This window comes from Sesamum indicum, linkage group LG4 (genome assembly GCF_000512975.1).
Source record: "Sesamum indicum cultivar Zhongzhi No. 13 linkage group LG4, S_indicum_v1.0, whole genome shotgun sequence".
In the NCBI taxonomy this organism is placed as follows: domain Eukaryota; kingdom Viridiplantae; phylum Streptophyta; class Magnoliopsida; order Lamiales; family Pedaliaceae; genus Sesamum; species Sesamum indicum.
Genome location: NC_026148.1, coordinates 3731881 through 3748397, shown reverse-complemented (window position 1 = coordinate 3748397; position 16517 = coordinate 3731881). Strand labels below are relative to the sequence as shown.

General features: G+C 35.8%; 3 protein-coding genes across 4 annotated transcripts in view; 2 read left to right on the top strand and 1 right to left on the bottom strand.

The window, feature by feature from the left end:
- Nucleotides 1-5387, top strand: part of LOC105159953 — a 6633-nt gene extending 1246 nt beyond the window's left edge. The window contains exons 3-9 of one of the 2 annotated variants that reach the window (XM_011077186.2): nt 145-234; nt 793-873; nt 999-1181; nt 1306-3381; nt 4016-4162; nt 4290-4579; nt 4730-5387. In XM_011077186.2, coding sequence (XP_011075488.1) covers nt 145-234; nt 793-873; nt 999-1181; nt 1306-3381; nt 4016-4162; nt 4290-4579; nt 4730-4823 — 2961 coding nt within the window. In that variant the 3' untranslated portion in view covers nt 4824-5387. Of the gene's footprint in view, nt 1-144; nt 235-792; nt 874-998; nt 1182-1296; nt 3382-4015; nt 4163-4289; nt 4580-4729 lie in introns of both variants that reach the window. The other variant, XM_011077184.2, reaches the window with a different exon arrangement.
- Nucleotides 5528-7971, bottom strand: LOC105159952. The gene is made up of 3 exons (XM_011077183.2): nt 7362-7971; nt 5994-6180; nt 5528-5878 (listed from the first exon to the last, which is right to left on the bottom strand). Exons 1-3 carry the CDS (start codon nt 7928-7930, stop codon nt 5672-5674), a joined length of 963 nt encoding a protein of 320 aa, XP_011075485.1. The 5' UTR covers nt 7931-7971; the 3' UTR covers nt 5528-5671.
- Nucleotides 8637-11385, top strand: LOC105159949 (40S ribosomal protein S9-2). Its single transcript, XM_011077181.2, has 3 exons — nt 8637-8782; nt 9616-9997; nt 10968-11385. The coding sequence occupies exons 1-3, from the start codon at nt 8755-8757 to the stop codon at nt 11149-11151; spliced, it is 594 nt and encodes a 197-aa protein (XP_011075483.1). The 5' UTR covers nt 8637-8754; the 3' UTR covers nt 11152-11385.

The window sequence follows — 16517 nt, the reverse complement described above, 5'->3', positions numbered from 1 at the left end:
TTATTTTAATGAGGTCAAGACATCAGATTTTACTTATTTCATAGTATAAACAGCAAAGTTTAATTAGTTAGGCCTTTTTTTTTTGTTTCTATAAATATGATGGTAAGACATTCTAGTTAAATGATAGTTGTGGCCAAATTTCAGGATGAGTCTACCCTGATATGGTACTATGGAAAAGATGAAAAACAGCTCGAGCTACGTCAAGTTTCAAAGATAATTCCTGGACAGAGGACTGTAAGTATGACCAATGATTTAAGCAAAAGCCACGAAACTCTTGTGAGGATTCTATTTTCCATTATTGCAGAACATTGCATGGTGGGATTTATTTAACTGAATCCAAATATTTGATTTCCTATTGAAACTTCATGATAAGTATTTATGTTTTACATGTGGTTTCTATTTGTAATTCTCTGTGCCAATTGAATGGCCCAACAGAAAAGAAACCTCTACCTCTCTGGACTTGCATATCCTAATTGATATGTTAAATGAAATGTTCAAGGGGAAAATTTTTTGAAAACTGGGCTGTTTGTGTTTGACTTGGGTCAGTTCTTTATGGCCCAGCATCTTAAGGGACATGTTAATTCAGGGTAAACCTTCCAAGATCTTTAACGCCTAAAAATCAGGCTTACTTGATGATTTTATCAAGATGTTGTAATTATTTCTACTGGTATTTAACAAAGAATCTCCATTATATGCTACTTGCAACTTATTTTAGCTTTATATCGCTCCAAGACTAAAGATGATTGTTACTTCGAAGCATTTGATATACATGATACCTTTTTCTCCTGTCAGGCAATATTTCAGCGGTACCCTCGGCCCGAAAAGGAATACCAGTCGTTTTCACTTATATATAGTGACAGATCCTTGGATTTGGTGAGCTTATAGTTGTTCTCTTACTAAATATCAACAACTAGTAAACATTTTGACCTGCCAAATTGGAAGAATTTAGTTTGATTCTTAGCAAACTTGATGCGATGTTAGTTTCTAAAATTTTACAGATATGCAAAGATAAGGATGAAGCTGAGGTTTGGTTTGCTGGTTTAAAAGCTCTGATTGCACGTGCTAACTACAAGAAAGTAAGAAATGAAGCAAGGCATGAAAGTGCATCATCAGATGGTCTATTTGGTCGCAGGTTATCTACTAGTTCATCTGGTCGGAGGGCTGCCACATCAAGTTTCTCTGTGAGTTCTACTATCTTATTTCTTCTCATCTTCCCGAAACAGCCTATCATTTTAGCAAATAAATATGTTTTAAGCTTTTCCCGTATTTAACTCTATCTTCATCCAACTAATTCAGTTTCCTCAGGATCTGGGAGATAACCAACGATCTGATGATACTTCTCAGAGCAGATTGGGAAAAGCATTTGCTGATGTTGTGTCAATCACTGCAACACCCAAGTATCCTCAACTCACTGATTCTTTTCCCACTTTCCAGCCAGCTGGGGCTGTAGAAAACCCAAATGCCCGAACCTCGGGAGCCGATACATTCAGGATGAGCCTTTCTAGTGCTGTAAGTTCATCAAGTCAAGGTTCCTGTAATGAGGATTTTGATAACTTGGGAGATGTTTTCATCTGGGGAGAAGGCATGGATCACGGGGTAATGGGAGGTGGTCTGATTAGAGTTGGTAGATCATCGAACATGAAGGTTGATGCTCTATTGCCCAAGGCTTTGGAGTCAACAGTGGTACTTGACGTGCAAAATATTGCTTGCGGCAAGAGACATGCAGTTTTAGTCACTAAACAAGGGGAAATATTCAGCTGGGGTGAAGAGGCTGGGGGTAGGCTTGGTCATGGAGTTGAAGCTGATATTTCCCATCCAAAGCTCATTGAAAATCTTAGTGGCAAGAACATTGATATGGTAGCATGTGGAGAGTATCATACTTGTGCTGTTACACTCTCTGGTGACCTTTACACTTGGGGTGATGGTTCTCTTAACTGCGGTTTGCTTGGGCATGGAAGCGAGGCCAGTCACTGGATCCCCAAAAGGGTTGGTGGACCCCTTGATGGCCTACAAGTGTCATTTGTCTCTTGTGGTCCTTGGCATACAGCTTTATTGGCATCTCCTGGCCGGCTGTTTACGTTTGGAGATGGAACTTTTGGTGCACTGGGACATGGAAGTCGTAGTAATACCAGTATTCCACGGGAAGTGGAAGCTTTAAAGGGAATGCAGATTTTGAGGGTTGCTTGTGGTGCATGGCACACTGCAGCAGTAGTGGAAGTTAATTCTGAATCTCCTAATTCTGGAAGATCCAGCCAGACTTTAGCTGGAAATCTGTTCACATGGGGGGATGGGGAGAAAGGGCGGCTGGGGCATGGCGATAATAATTCCAGACTCATTCCCCAGTGCATCGCTTCTCTGGTTGGCACAAGTTTTACTCGGGTAGCCTGTGGGAATGACTTCACTGTTGGTCTGACTTCTTCAGGACAAGTGTACGCCATGGGAGCTTCAGTGTCAGATGGAAAGTTTCCTACTCGTGTAAAAGGTGACATAACAGACAGTTGTGTGGAAGAGATTGCTTGTGGTTCACATCATGTTGTAGTTTTGACATCGAAAGCAGAAGTTTATACCTGGGGTAAGGGTGCAAACGGGCAACTCGGCCATGGTGACAATGCTGACCGGAGCATGCCCACACTCGTCAAATTCTTCAAAGATAAACAAGTGAAGAGCATAACGTGTGGTTCAAATTTTACTGCCGTTATATGTCTCCACAAATGGATATCTGGTGCTGACAATTCCTCTTGCTCTGGCTGCCATATTCCTTTTAACTTCATACGAAAGCGTCATAACTGTTATAACTGCGGACTTGTCTTTTGCAAAGCATGTAGCAGTAGGAAGTCTCTTAAAGCCTCTTTAGCCCCTAGCACGAACAAGCCATATCGTGTTTGCGATGATTGTTTCACCAAATTACAGAAGGCTGCAGATACTGCAGCTGTTCTTCGTAATGTTAAAACTGGAGGTTCGCCATATAAGCCCAGTGAATCGACTGAAAAGGAGACTGGGGTTCCTCGTTTACCAGGAAATGCTTCCAGACTCTCATCTGCTGAGTCATTCAAGTCGGATAGAAGCTCTGCAGTCAAATGTGAATCAAATGATAATCGTGTATTTCCACTTCAGAACGGAAATATTCAGAGGCCAAGCATTTCTTCAAAATCACCAACTAGCCCATTTGGATCTTCTCAGAATTTTCTTTCGTTTTTCCTTCCAGATTCTAGATTGTTTTCTCGGTCACCATCTCCAGTGCTTGGGAAGAGCTCTCTGAGGTCTACAACACCTTCACCATCTTCATCTCTCACCCTTCGGACGTCAGAAGTAACCCCAGATGATATGAGGATCGGTGGTAATGATAGCCTAAGCCTGGAGGTCAGAAGTTTAAAGGCACAGGTAAACCTCTATGGAGATGGTAAACCAATAAATCTCACTTGCTTTGATATCTGACTTCTCTAATTTTTTTCAGTGACTCTGTCTAAGTTAAAATTTTTGCAGAGTTCTTCATTGCTTCTACAAAATATATAATTTCTTTTCATAAGTTCTGGGTTATAAAATTGCATGATGATGTTAATGGATCTCAATGGAACAGAAATTTTAGTTTTGGCCTAACGGCTGAAAACACGTTACTGTATACTGTTGTAGTTCCCTAACAATGTAAATTTTCAATGGAGGAATTATTCCCTTCGCTTACCCCTATTCTGTATTTGATATCTGAAAATAATGCAGGGTCAGATTGCTGCATTCACCTTATGAAACATCTGACTGTACATGGTCTCTCGCATAACCAGAAGAAACCACATAGGATATTGTCTTAACTTCCATGTTTTTGTTTGGTAGGAGATATTTTATTGTTCCATGAGCATTGTAATTGGAAGAGTTCACGTACTTTATGTAATTGTCCAACTTCATTGTGCAGCTAAAAAGTAGGTCCCTGAACACAAATATTCTGCACACAAACACCCAATCAGAAGTTATTACCAACTGTTGACATCATTTCCTTCTTACATTTTCATTGATATGTTTTTAGGTAGAAAAACTTACAAGCAAAACCCAAGTTCTTGAAGCTAAACTGGCAAGAAAATCGAAGCAGCTGAAGGAGATGAATGCACGGGCAGCAGATGAAGCTGAAAAAAGCAAAGCTGCAAAAGAAGTGATCAAGTCTCTCACTGCTCAGGTTGGTCTTTTGTTAATATTCGAAGTCATAGTACTATGTATTGTAGCTGATACAAAGATGCTGGAGAACGAGAGGATATAAATCTATAGACTGGAGTTGCTATATATAAATTCCTCATTTCTGGCAGTTGAAGGAGATGGCTGAAAGAGTGCCAGTGGAACAGCTTGCCTCCAGCAACTTGGATGCTAATGAGCAAATGGCAAGTGAAATTAGTTGTCCATCCAACAGGAGCAGCGTGGCAAGTGCAGCCTCTCCGACGAGTGATTTTAGTGACAATTCAAGTACTCTGCCACTATCTAATGGAACAACGGTTCAAGGACAGAAATTGGAGCGGGTTATACAAGATGAGCCTGGTGTCTACATAACTCTTGTCAGCTTACCCAATGGTGTTAATGAACTGAGACGAGTTCGTTTCAGGTTAGCATTATTTGCAATTCCTTTCTCTCCAAAAGTTTATTGCATCTCAAGAAAACAGAACTTGTTGATATTTTCAAAAAAATATAGGAAGCTTATTATTACTTAACTTTTGTTTGGTTGACTGAGCATTTTTGTGGTCTCATCGTGCAGTAGGAAACATTTCACAGAGGATCAGGCAGAGAAGTGGTGGGCTGAAAACGGGACGAGGGTATGTGAGAGATACAATATCAAAACTGTGCTTTAGCTTGACAACAACCAGCCTTGTCGACAGAGTTGAAATTCATGATGGCTACTTCTTCAGGATGTTCTTCCTTTCTGGTGCTAACTGTAAATTCTTTTCGTAGTTGTTTTCTTTTGTTGCTAGAACTTTACATGTTTGGATTTTGGTGTTTTCTCATGTTTGTGCAGTAGTAATCTTTTACCGTTCGTCCATTTATAGTGAGAAATCGCCAATGTAGCTCTAAAACTTCAGGGAGATTAAGAAATTTTCAGGTACTCATGAATACAGTGTCGTCTTCTTTTTACAAGAAGCATGATGCCGTCTCCTTCCAAATTTCTACACAATGGTTCACCAATGAAGTGATTCTAGCACTTTAAAACACACAAAAAGAACAACTGAGAGTGTATTTGTTATTACCTAAACTATACTTGTTTAACGTCGTAATAAGAGTGGACAGAAATTCCAAAACAGACTCATTCTCTAAAGGAACAAATTTGGTCATATTCAGCACCTTCTCATTGGAAGCTGCTCTTCTCATCTGCAGAAAATATGATCTAAAATTTAGCAATTACATGCGTCTATTGGTAGAAAATTGCTTGAACACCTGATGCACAAGCAAGTCTAATTCACTCAACGAGGCAGAAAAACCGGGGAGGAAAGAGTTATCAGCATTTGGAAGTGTTTATGTAGTATTCTAGTTTAATGAGGTTCACTTGGCAAGAAAAAACTTGTAATGGAGAAATTGATGAAGTAATACAAAATCAGAATGAGAAACCCCTTCCTTTCGCGTTAGCTAAATTGTCAGTCTCAACTGCCACAGTAATTACACTATGTAATAGAACTTAGCACTTGGATGTGACTTTCAATACAATTTATCTCCCCTTAGAGGAAGAATAAGGGCTGGGGAATGCCGTCTTCTCCTCACGGAAAGGTTGAGTTGCTTCATCTGATACAGCAGGCAACCTTGAAACACTTCCCTTCCCTTTCCTTGCATTTGGTCCAATTACCTCTATCATGTACTTCCATCCATCAATGGGCCTCCTACGACTAAATATGTGTGTTTTTATAAAGCTGGCAATCTGAAATCCATGAAAAGGCAGAGGTCAAAGAAAAATGACAAGCAAAGAAACGGAAAGTACATTGACATAAACCAGACAGAAAGCTCCAAATAATATGGTGTTGACCCATACAAACCTGGAACTTGTTAAAGGCAATTCGACGCTCAAATTCTTGAACCAGGATGTCTTCTTCTCTTTGCGACATGTCCCATACATTGCCATCTGGGGTTTTTGATATTGTTTCCCAGCCATCAGGTTTGTTTTTGAACTCAGAGCTGGGAATTTTTGGGTCTCCAAAATCATTGTTTGGAGAATCAAATATCCTACATTTATTAACCCAAAGAGGTTTAGCTAGGTGTCACAATTATCTAAAGTCTCCAATAGTGAGCAAATCTAATGTTGGATATAAATGGCAAAAAGCATAAATGAGTGTTTATGTGCTCCCTCGCCTGAAAATACTTAAAAGACTAGCCTTTTAATATGGTCATCCACAGCAGAAAACAACTATCTGTGGTAAGGAATTTCATCAAACCAATTCCCGGAAAAAAAGTAGTTGTATGGCCATAGTCTAGCCTATCGTGATGTAGACAGCATATTATCGAACCCAAAATTTCATCCAACATGAAGGTCTCACTAAACTCTTACATTCTTTACTCCAAATTTGCTTCAGGAAAACCCTCAAAGCAATAGACAGGAGGTGGAACTCCCAAGCTGGAGAACTGTAGGGGCAAAGGGAATTTTGATGGAGCAGCGAAATGAATAGAGATCAAAATGAACAGCACCAAGAAGCATTAGAAACAATGATGATGCAATGGAACACATCAGTAACTCATAGAGAATTGACATGAATGCTCAACTCCCAAATGAACTCTCCCCAACAGCATACATAGTAGGGGCAAAGGGAATTTTGATGGAGCAGCAAAATGAATAGAGATCAAAATGAACAGCACCAAGAAGCATTAGAAACAATGATGATGCAATGGAACACATCAGTAACTCATAGAGAATTGACATGAATGCTCAACTCCCAAATGAACTCTCCCCAACAGCATACATAGTGCTTGGTTGTTCACTAAATCCGGAGATGATCAAAAGATCACGAACACCATTGAGCAATGTATATGCAAGAGCCTAAAGCAATTCCCGAAGTACTGAAAACCATATTAATAAAAGATTTTCAAAGAAACAACAAAATCAGCTTCTACCATCATCCATTTCCAGTTCAAAAGCAGTGTACAGTATTCCAGCAATACTAGACCAAAATGATCGCTTAATCAGATACATAGAAAATTTAAATGTATAACCAAGATGAAGATTTTCTAAACAAAATTGACTCCCTCGGATCACTCCCTTAACAATAAACAAGCGTGATTCATCAAATAAGGAATCTTACTTGAAATATCATACTGCAACAACTGATTACTGAAATTGAAGAAGGAATTCATGTGCTCATGATAATAAATTAATTTAACAACATAACAAAGCATGGAAAACAAATGCGTACTCGGAGGCGCTATCGAGCAGTTTCTCAATATCGTCGCTGCCAGAAACTGAATTCCCCAATTTAGCCTCCTCAAATTTCTCAATCTCCTTCACCCACAGTCCCGCGTGTATTTTTTGCTTCGTCAACCTATAATCCCTCTTAATATTTTCCAAGCTATAAAGCGAAGAAGAAGAAGACGATTCCAAAGAGCCCACATTGTTCTCCGCAGTTCTTTTGACCGATTTTCCCTTCCTTTGATCCCAGTTATCGTTCATGTCCTCCACAAATGCCTGTGTCTCGGCGTCGATTTCTTCCGGCGGGGCGGAGGGTGTAATTTGGGGATTTTCGGCGGTGGAGGGGAGGGAGAAGCTGACGTCGGCCTCCCATGGAGCACGTGACGATTTGGCGGATAGGTCGTCCGGGAGCCAGGCGGTCTCCCACGCGTCGTTCCACTCGTCCTCACCGGTTTTGTTGTTCTTGGCAGGTCGGTTGCTCGAATAGTGGCGGACGACGACGGCGGCGGCCGCCGTGGTAGTGGGGTTTAGGTGGGGGTTTTTGACGACGGAGGTCAGCCTGTGAATTAGCGTCATCGTCTCTGTAGATTTACAGATATTCCCATTTGTTACTTAGATAAGCTTTTTTATGTACATAATATTATCAATCCATTAATTATGATTATTATGATAATTAATTATCATTATAAATATTGATTATTTAAATCCTCACGTCCTATTCATATGATTTAATACAAAAATTAATAGACCAATTCGCCCACCTCTTTCAAATTTAGTACAATTACACATTTTAATAATTTAAAAATTATATTTAATATTCTTAATATTTATTTTTATTTAATAAATAAATTATTTATTGATAAAAATTTAATAAATTCACTAATATAAATATTTATTTTGAATGAGTCTATTATTAATTTATTATAAGTAAAAGAAATTTTTTTCTAATCAATTTATCCCTATACCTTTTCAACCAAATTAGTTTTATTTTAAAAAAATTATTTATTATTTTAATTAAAAATATAATTTTTAATTTAATTTTTTTATTAATACGAACAAATTTTATAAATTTTAATTAATAAAAAATATATTTATTTAAAAAAATAAACATCAGAAATATTATATATATAAAATTTAATTAATTACAGAAGTTTTATAGAGAGTATAATTATCTAAAAATAATAATGTTTACTATTATTTGGGCCGAGATGGTGAAGCTCAGTGCATCGCTGGACCCGCTTCGTCCAAAGGCGGGCAGGCCCACTAGGGTTTTGGCCCCGAAGTAGGAGTATATAGGTTGCCTCTCCAATTTTTCCGCTCGAAACCCTAGTCCTTCCCTTCTACTACGATCAGGAGGAGATCGGGCTGAGGACGTCGGCGGCGGCGGCAGGCGGAGAACAATGGTGCACGTTTCCTTTTACCGCAACTGTAAGCCCCTCGTAGCTTGTCGGCCTACGTATATGGATACACTATGAAATATTATATGCCTCTGATATATAGGAGTGCAAGATTGTGAATGTGTATAAGTTGTCGTTTCGCGTTTTCGTGATTTATTCTTGTTTTGCTTCTGTTTAATAGTGGATCGATGTTAGGCTATGGAGTTCCTGCTTCTTTTCGTGAAAATGTTGATTTCATTTTAATGTTGATGGATTTTAGGGTTTGTCACTCTAGGTACATGATGTTTAAGTGATCGTTGTGTTGCTGCTGGAAAATGTCTTTTTTTTTTTTAACTCATTTCTGAAATTTGGATTTTTTTTCGTTTGAGTTTGTTTTTGTGATTTCTATTCATTTTGAGCTGATAAGTTTATAGGACTATAAGAACAAGCGTTCTGGAAAATTAGGACATAGTTTGCTGCCCAGCCTAGGAAAAAGATTATTCTGCTTCCCACTCCCATGATTGTTGCAAGTGTTTTCTTGTGATTTTCTTTTAAATACTTTTTGCGTACTGTTGATATGCAGTGTTTTCTTTTAAATACTTTTTGCGTACTGTTGATATGCAGTGTTATGTAAAATATACGTGTTCTGTGGTTACAGCAAAGATGCATAGTTTCTTGCATAGCATAATTGTTTCATATTTGGTATCTGAGCAAAGGGAGTGTCTTTCTAGAGCTACACCTTTGATCCTCTAAAGTCTGAAATAGGGCTCCCTGTAGCATGTCATACTTTATTTCCTTAAATCAAGTAATGGTCTCCTACAAAAACAAAAATAGATGCCAAATCATGTATGAGCTTACAACAAAATTGTTATCTGCTGGTTACAGATGGGAAGACTTTTAAGAAGCCTCGTCGTCCCTATGAGAAGGAGCGACTGGATGCTGAGCTAAAACTTGTTGGAGAATATGGTCTTAGGTGCAAGAGGGAGCTCTGGAGGGTTCAGTATGCCCTGAGCCGCATTAGGAATAATGCAAGGATGCTTTTGACCCTTGATGAGAAAGATCCTCGTCGTATTTTTGAAGGTGAAGCCCTTCTGAGGAGGATGAACCGGTATGGGTTGCTCGATGAGAGCCAGAACAAGCTTGATTATGTCTTGGCCCTCACTGTTGAGAACTTCCTTGAGCGCCGCCTCCAAACTCTAGTGTTCAAGGCTGGTATGGCTAAGTCTATCCACCATGCCAGAGTGCTCATCAGGCAAAGGCATATCAGGTATAATAACTCAGTTTCTAAACCTTCCAATGGACTTTAGTTTCCGTTCTGATCATAGATTAATGTAGCTTGTTATGGATGATTATTCATCGCACCTGTTATGTTGATGAATACACATGCACAGCTTTATATAGATTCTCCAACAAAAGTAGTCTTATAATAGAATCCGGTAGACAGGTGGTGAGAGGTCGCTGCTAAATGACCGGATAACAATTTTCATTTTTTCCTGCACCTGTCTTGGTTGATGTTCATCATGTAGGGGCTATGCATGCATCTGGCTGGTTACTTTGTGCTTGAAAATTTTAGGGTAAATTACAGTCAGCTCTCTTGAGATGTGCCTCAATTACAAATACCTCCTAGTTGTTTAAAAAATTACAAATACTTCTTTGAAATTACAAATACCCCTACAATGAGTTGTCACAACGGATATTTGTTAAGGTATTATTTGTAATCTTTTAAATAACTAGTGGTATTTGTAATTATGAGAAACCTCAGGAAAGCCCATAGTAAATTACCCGAAATTTTTCCTGAAGTGCCCGTGATTTGAATGCATTTTGTGGATATTCCTTTTTTTTTTTCCTGTTACCACTCTAGTTTACTATTAATGTGGAATGGATCATCAGTTATGTTGTGCCATCAAAAATTGACAAATCCGGAGAGTACCTTCTTAACGCATGAGAGTCAACCCAGAACTCTATGCTGCTGTTACCCTTATTGTTAATTTCCCTAATTACTGTGGTTTATTCTCTTACGGGTGATGCTAATTTGAGCTGCCCAATGTGGATCAACTGGTCTTTCCTCTAATTTGTTATAGATCATTATTGTAGCCATCTTGGGGCAATATTCTTAGACTGCTCCAATTTTCAGCTAGTGAATGTACATATACCTATAGTGGAACAGCACTGTAACTCTGGGAAATTTTGTTTGAAAAGAAGCTGAATGCTCTATTAACCAACTCATACATGTGTAGGGTTGGAAGGCAAGTTGTCAACGTGCCCTCGTTCATGGTTAGGGTGGATTCCCAGAAGCATATCGATTTCTCGCTCACAAGTCCATTCGGTGGTGGTCGTCCTGGTAGAGTGAAGAGAAAGAACCAGAAAGCAGCTGCTAAGAAGGCTTCTGGTGGTGATGGAGATGAGGATGACGAGGAGTGAGGTGTAGTAGTTAATTTAGTTGATAATGGTAGAATTCAGTTTTATGAGGTTCCCTCTTGTTCATGTAGTGATGATTTGCTTCTATAAACTATCAGCATATCTTTTTGAGACATTCAGAATTAGGACCATTTAAATTTTGGCATGTTTGTCTAATCACTGATTTCAAGCTTTTTTGTTATTTGTATTAAGTTGAACTTTTGCATCATGTTATACAAGACAGGTTTTTTCAATTTATCTCCAAGGTCAGCTGTTAGTGAGTTCAAAGGGAGAGTGAAAAGGTAAGCTGGTTTTGGTTGATTTCTTATCCTGACCAGTACCCCTTTTTTCACACTGCAAAAATATGCATGTTCAGGAGCAGCTATAGTCTGTTAATTTGTTTAGAAGCTTATAATATATTGATAATCAGAGTTTCATAATTAAAATGGTAAAATTAAAACATCAGTTTGGTATAATTGAATATTCTTGTGTTTGAAAAATTATACATGTTTCTTGATTTTTAATGGTCATTCAACATTTAGTCCAATATGTTAGTTTTCGCTAGGTTTTTATTCATTTTATTATGTTGAATTTATTAAAATACTTTGTGGACTAAGAATAATAGTTTTATTTATTTTGAAAAATTGATTTTTGTTAATTGAATAAGTGAATTTTTTTTATAGTTTTTTAAATTTAAATTATTCACCCTGTTTGATTTTTTTATAATTTTATAATTTTTCTTTAAAAAAATACAGTAAGGGCAAAGACGATAATTTTATATTTTCATTTAAGGATTACATAATTTTATTAAATATTAGGAGGGTATTTATGATTTTGTAATCAATAAGGAGTATTAATAATTATGCTAAATCTTAGGATAGGACACTTTAATTTATTCTAACTAAAATGGATTGAATTTGTTAAAAGTTTTAAGTACTGGAAATTTCATATTTAAAGGGGAAAAAAGAAAGAACGATATATAAAAGCTGTTTTAATTAAGAAAAATTAGTAAATATTATAAGATCCACTCCTAAAAGATTTATTAATATTTTCTAACATCTTATAAGGTGTCTTTAAGTTTATAAATTGTTTTAAGTTTAGGTGGGCAGGCATGATAAACTCATGCTAGATTCTCTCTTTTTCCTATGGATTAAATGAGGGAAAAAAATAACAACTAAGATTAGTTTATCCCAGTTTAACACTCCCAAGGGCAATGATATAAAGAGAGCTATAGTTCAAAGTAAGTTGTCGCTCCCTACTATTCTATCTCTCACTCTTATCACTCTTTTTATAATATTATTTAAGAATTGTTGGATTTGATGTAAATTCAAAATTCAAATTTAATTAGCAGATTGATGGCCCAAATTATATTTTAATTCAAATCAATAGTTTGAATCTAAAATTATATTTTACTACCAGAATCATCATGCAGGGATAGGATGATTTTACAAGATAATGAATAACCGGCAGCCTTTCATAAAATTTATATCCAAATATAATACTCCAAACTGCCCTTAAAAACGCCTTTAACACGGCTATGACCGGGGTCTTACCAGGAGCCATATATTTAGAACATAATTTTTATGTCAAGGTCAGTTATTATTATCCAACCTATAAATTGGATGAGTCCTAATTATTCATGATGCCAAATTCATGCTAGTGTAATTAACAGTTAGGAATCAACACATGAATCGGTTAGCCTATAAGGCTATCCATGAACAATAAAATAAGATAATAAATAAAATACAGAAATTAAAAATAAAGCGAGTAAAACTTACAGTAGTCCTTATGTAGCAAACTTCTTTTATTTCAATATATAGATTTACAATGAGAAAAGATTGCTCAACACATGAGCAGAAGAGAAAGAGAGAAAACAAAAGAGAGGTTTCTTCCAAGGTTCTGCCCTTAACACTCTAAACACCTGTATTTATAGGATACAGGGGATCCTATTCTACAGGGGTCTAACCTTACAAACTACAGTAGAAACCGTGTATTACACAGTATAAGACCGATATTTCGGGAAAAAGTGCTACAGTTATAATAATAATTGAACTAAAAGTAAAAAATGAATAGTAGAAAAGCCGAGATTCCCGGCCTTCTGTCTGTTTTGACGTCATTGATTACGTCATCTTATTAATTGCTTATTAATGCGTCATTTGACACTGATAATCATGCATTGATACCTTCTTTAATCAGATTTTCTCCCAGTTCTTGCCTGGTTTGAGGAAGATTCTTCCATATCCTTCTTATGAATTTTTTCTACCAAGGTTTCCTTGATAGCTTCAAAAATATCCTCAAATTCCACATCATTTGGATCTTGAGCATCTTGCATGAATTCGGATGCCATGGTTGAATCTGATTTGGTGGATTTATTATCCTCCCCAAAATGTGCCATAAGGTCCTTTTTCATCTCTTCCACATATGCAGCAACCATCTGCTCCTTAGTCAAAAATTCTGACTTCATTTTGAATTTCCTTGAGATATGATCGAAAGGAGATGGGGTAGCAATATGTTCCTTTTGATTTTCATAGACGCTAATTTTCGTCTGGAGGAGATCCATTGTCTCTTTTTCAAATATTTCCTTTGTATTATGATCAGTTTTCATCATTTTATCCCAAAATTTAATATGGGATATTCTGTATAAGCAAGGAATTCCAGCCTCTGTCTGACCAATTTCTGGCGTCCATTTCCAGATCCAAGGTATTGAAAATTCAATGAAGAAGAACATGAAGGCTATTCCCTCTATGAACAATTTAGCTTCTTGTTTCTTTATCAATTGTGGTGAAATATCCACCCATTTATCAAAAAAGAATTTTATTTTCTCAGGTAAAATATTTGGAGTGGGACCAAAATAGTAGAACCAGTGTATAAACCAGTGCGGGATATCAGTGTTATAAACATTGGCACAAACCTTTATAAACCAGGAATGTTTGTGCTTATCATTTTCATAATCTAATACCTTCATAAAGGCATCACAATAATCCCAGTAATTATATTTTACTGCTGATTTATTGATTAAAATTTTTTTACCTTTCATAGGAGAAATTCCCCAATCTTCCAAAGGTATAACCTTTTTTATAATCATTTTGCTGAAATTATAAATTTATTTATTTGTGCTTGTAAAATGTGATATTTCACATGAGCCATTTTGAACAAGTATTTGTTCATAAAAATATCTGGACTTATAAGTCCTTGCTGGTAAGGATGAATTATCCAAATACCTTTGCATTAAAACCCATGGATCATTTTTCCATTTCAAATCTTTTTCTTCCAAAAGAAATATAATTTCTTTATGTTGGGTTTTTGAAAATCCAATATTATTGGATTCAGATTCTTCATCACCAATTATTTTGGCATACGAGGGACTATCATTCCCTTCAGTTTGAGATTGCTGACCTTTCTTATATTCCAAGAATGCCTGGTATTCAGGATCTTGTGACAAATCCATAGCTATGAGCTTTTGTTTTCCATTCTGAGATATAATCTCAGGTATTTTGCCTCGACCACCTCTTCCTCTATAAGAGGAAGATCCCCGACCTCGGGAGTTCATGCCTGTCATTTGTTAAAATATTCCCGAGTTAAGAAATCTGGAAGACTATTATCTTCTCCCTTTTTATAAAATATTTCAAAATCAAATGGGGCTAATTGAGCCTGCCATCTTGCAAACATTTGTTTAGAAACATCATGTTTAAAATCTTTTTGAAACATGAATTTGGTTGCTTTGCAGTCTGTCATAATCACAATTTTTTTATTATATAAATCATCTTGAAATTTCAAAACACATTTGACTATAGCTAGAATCTCTTTTGCTATAGTTGCATAATTTTTCTGAGAATCATTCCATTTTCCTGAGTGGAATCTAACAAGATATACTTGTTTTGTTTCAGGATTTATCTGGGTTAATATTCCTCCAAACCCTATATCAGATGCATCAGTTTCTATGATCTTTTTCCAATCTGGATTACTTAACATTAAACAATGAAGTGTTTTAACTTTAGATTTTATTCTTTTAACGGCTTTTGTATGAGCAATTGTCCATGGCTTAGGATTCTTTTTCAGTCTATCATATAAGATAGCGTATCTTCTATTAAATTTTTGTAATAAGGAGCAATATAATTTAGACTTCCTAAAAATCTTTGTAATTGAGTTTTATCAGTTATTTCATTTGGAAATTTATCTGCAAAGTCAATACTTCTATTAATAGGAATAATGCTTCCTTTTTCAATGATATGACCTAGAAATCTTATTCTTGTCTGGAATAATTCCATCTTTGACTTAGAGATTACTAAACCATTTTGTATAATTATACGTTTAAATATATTTAAATGTTTAAAATGCATTTCAATTGTTTTTGAATAGACTAATATATCATCAATATATACTATTATAAAAGTACTATAAGGAGTAAAAATATCATTCATAATCTTCTGGAATTCAGAAGGAGCATTTTTCAAACCAAATGGCATAACATTCCATTCATAATGTCCAATAGGAACATTAAATGCAGTTTTATATCTATCAGATTTATTAATTTGTATTTGCCAATATCCTGATTTTAAGTCAAATTTAGAAAATACTAAACTATCATAAAGTCTATCAAGTAGATCTTTTTTATTAGGAATAGGATGCCTAATCCATTTTAATGCCTTATTAAGTGGTTTATAATTTATAACTAATCTTGGAATACCTCTTTCAATTTCAGAATGTTTATTAACATAAAAAGCAGTACATGACCATGAAGATTGAGAAGGACTTATTAATCCTTTTTGTAAAAGGGATTCAATTTCTTTTTTGCATAATTCTAAGTATTCAGAATTCATTTGACAAGGTCTCGCCTTAGTAGGTATATTCTTTTCATCAAAAGAATCTTCATAAGGTAAAGAAACTATATGTTTCTTTCTATCCCAAAAAGCATTAGGATGATCATTACAAATTTCTAAAGAAAATTGATTTTTTAATAAACTAATTTTATCCTGTAATTTAGGATTCTTCAATTGCTCTTCGATTGTTATAATGTTTATTTCTTGTTTTAAGAAATTAATTTGATTCTGTTTTGCTTTAATATTATCATAAATATTATGCAACATTTTACTAAATGGTTCAACAATAAATTCAAGAAATATATCATCATTCTGGAAAGTTCCTATAATTCCTTTACTATCAATCTTTTTTATTGGATAAATGTTATGTAAGAATGGAGTCCCAAGTATTACTTGGTTAGTTATATTCTTAGCAAGAATAAAACTTTGATAAATGCATTTATTATCAATGCAGACAAAAGCTTTAGGAATTTTATACTGTATTTGGAGTTTATCACCTCCAGCATGCCATAAAGTATGACTAGTTTTATGAAAATATCTAGTTGGTATTAATCCTTCCTGAATAACATT

Coding starts and splice junctions, on each gene's coding strand:
- LOC105159952 (XM_011077183.2), bottom strand. CDS start 7,930: ATGACGCTAATTCACAGGCTGACCTCCGTCGTCAAAAACCCCCACCTA. Junction 6,181..7,361: donor CTGCTCGATAGCGCCTCCGA/GTACGCATTTGT, acceptor TAATAAATGTAG/GATATTTGATTCTCCAAACA. Junction 5,879..5,993: donor TTGCCTTTAACAAGTTCCAG/GTTTGTATGGGT, acceptor CATGGATTTCAG/ATTGCCAGCTTTATAAAAAC.
- LOC105159949 (XM_011077181.2), top strand. CDS start 8,755: ATGGTGCACGTTTCCTTTTACCGCAACT. Junction 8,783..9,615: donor CGTTTCCTTTTACCGCAACT/GTAAGCCCCTCG, acceptor TGCTGGTTACAG/ATGGGAAGACTTTTAAGAAG. Junction 9,998..10,967: donor ATCAGGCAAAGGCATATCAG/GTATAATAACTC, acceptor ATACATGTGTAG/GGTTGGAAGGCAAGTTGTCA.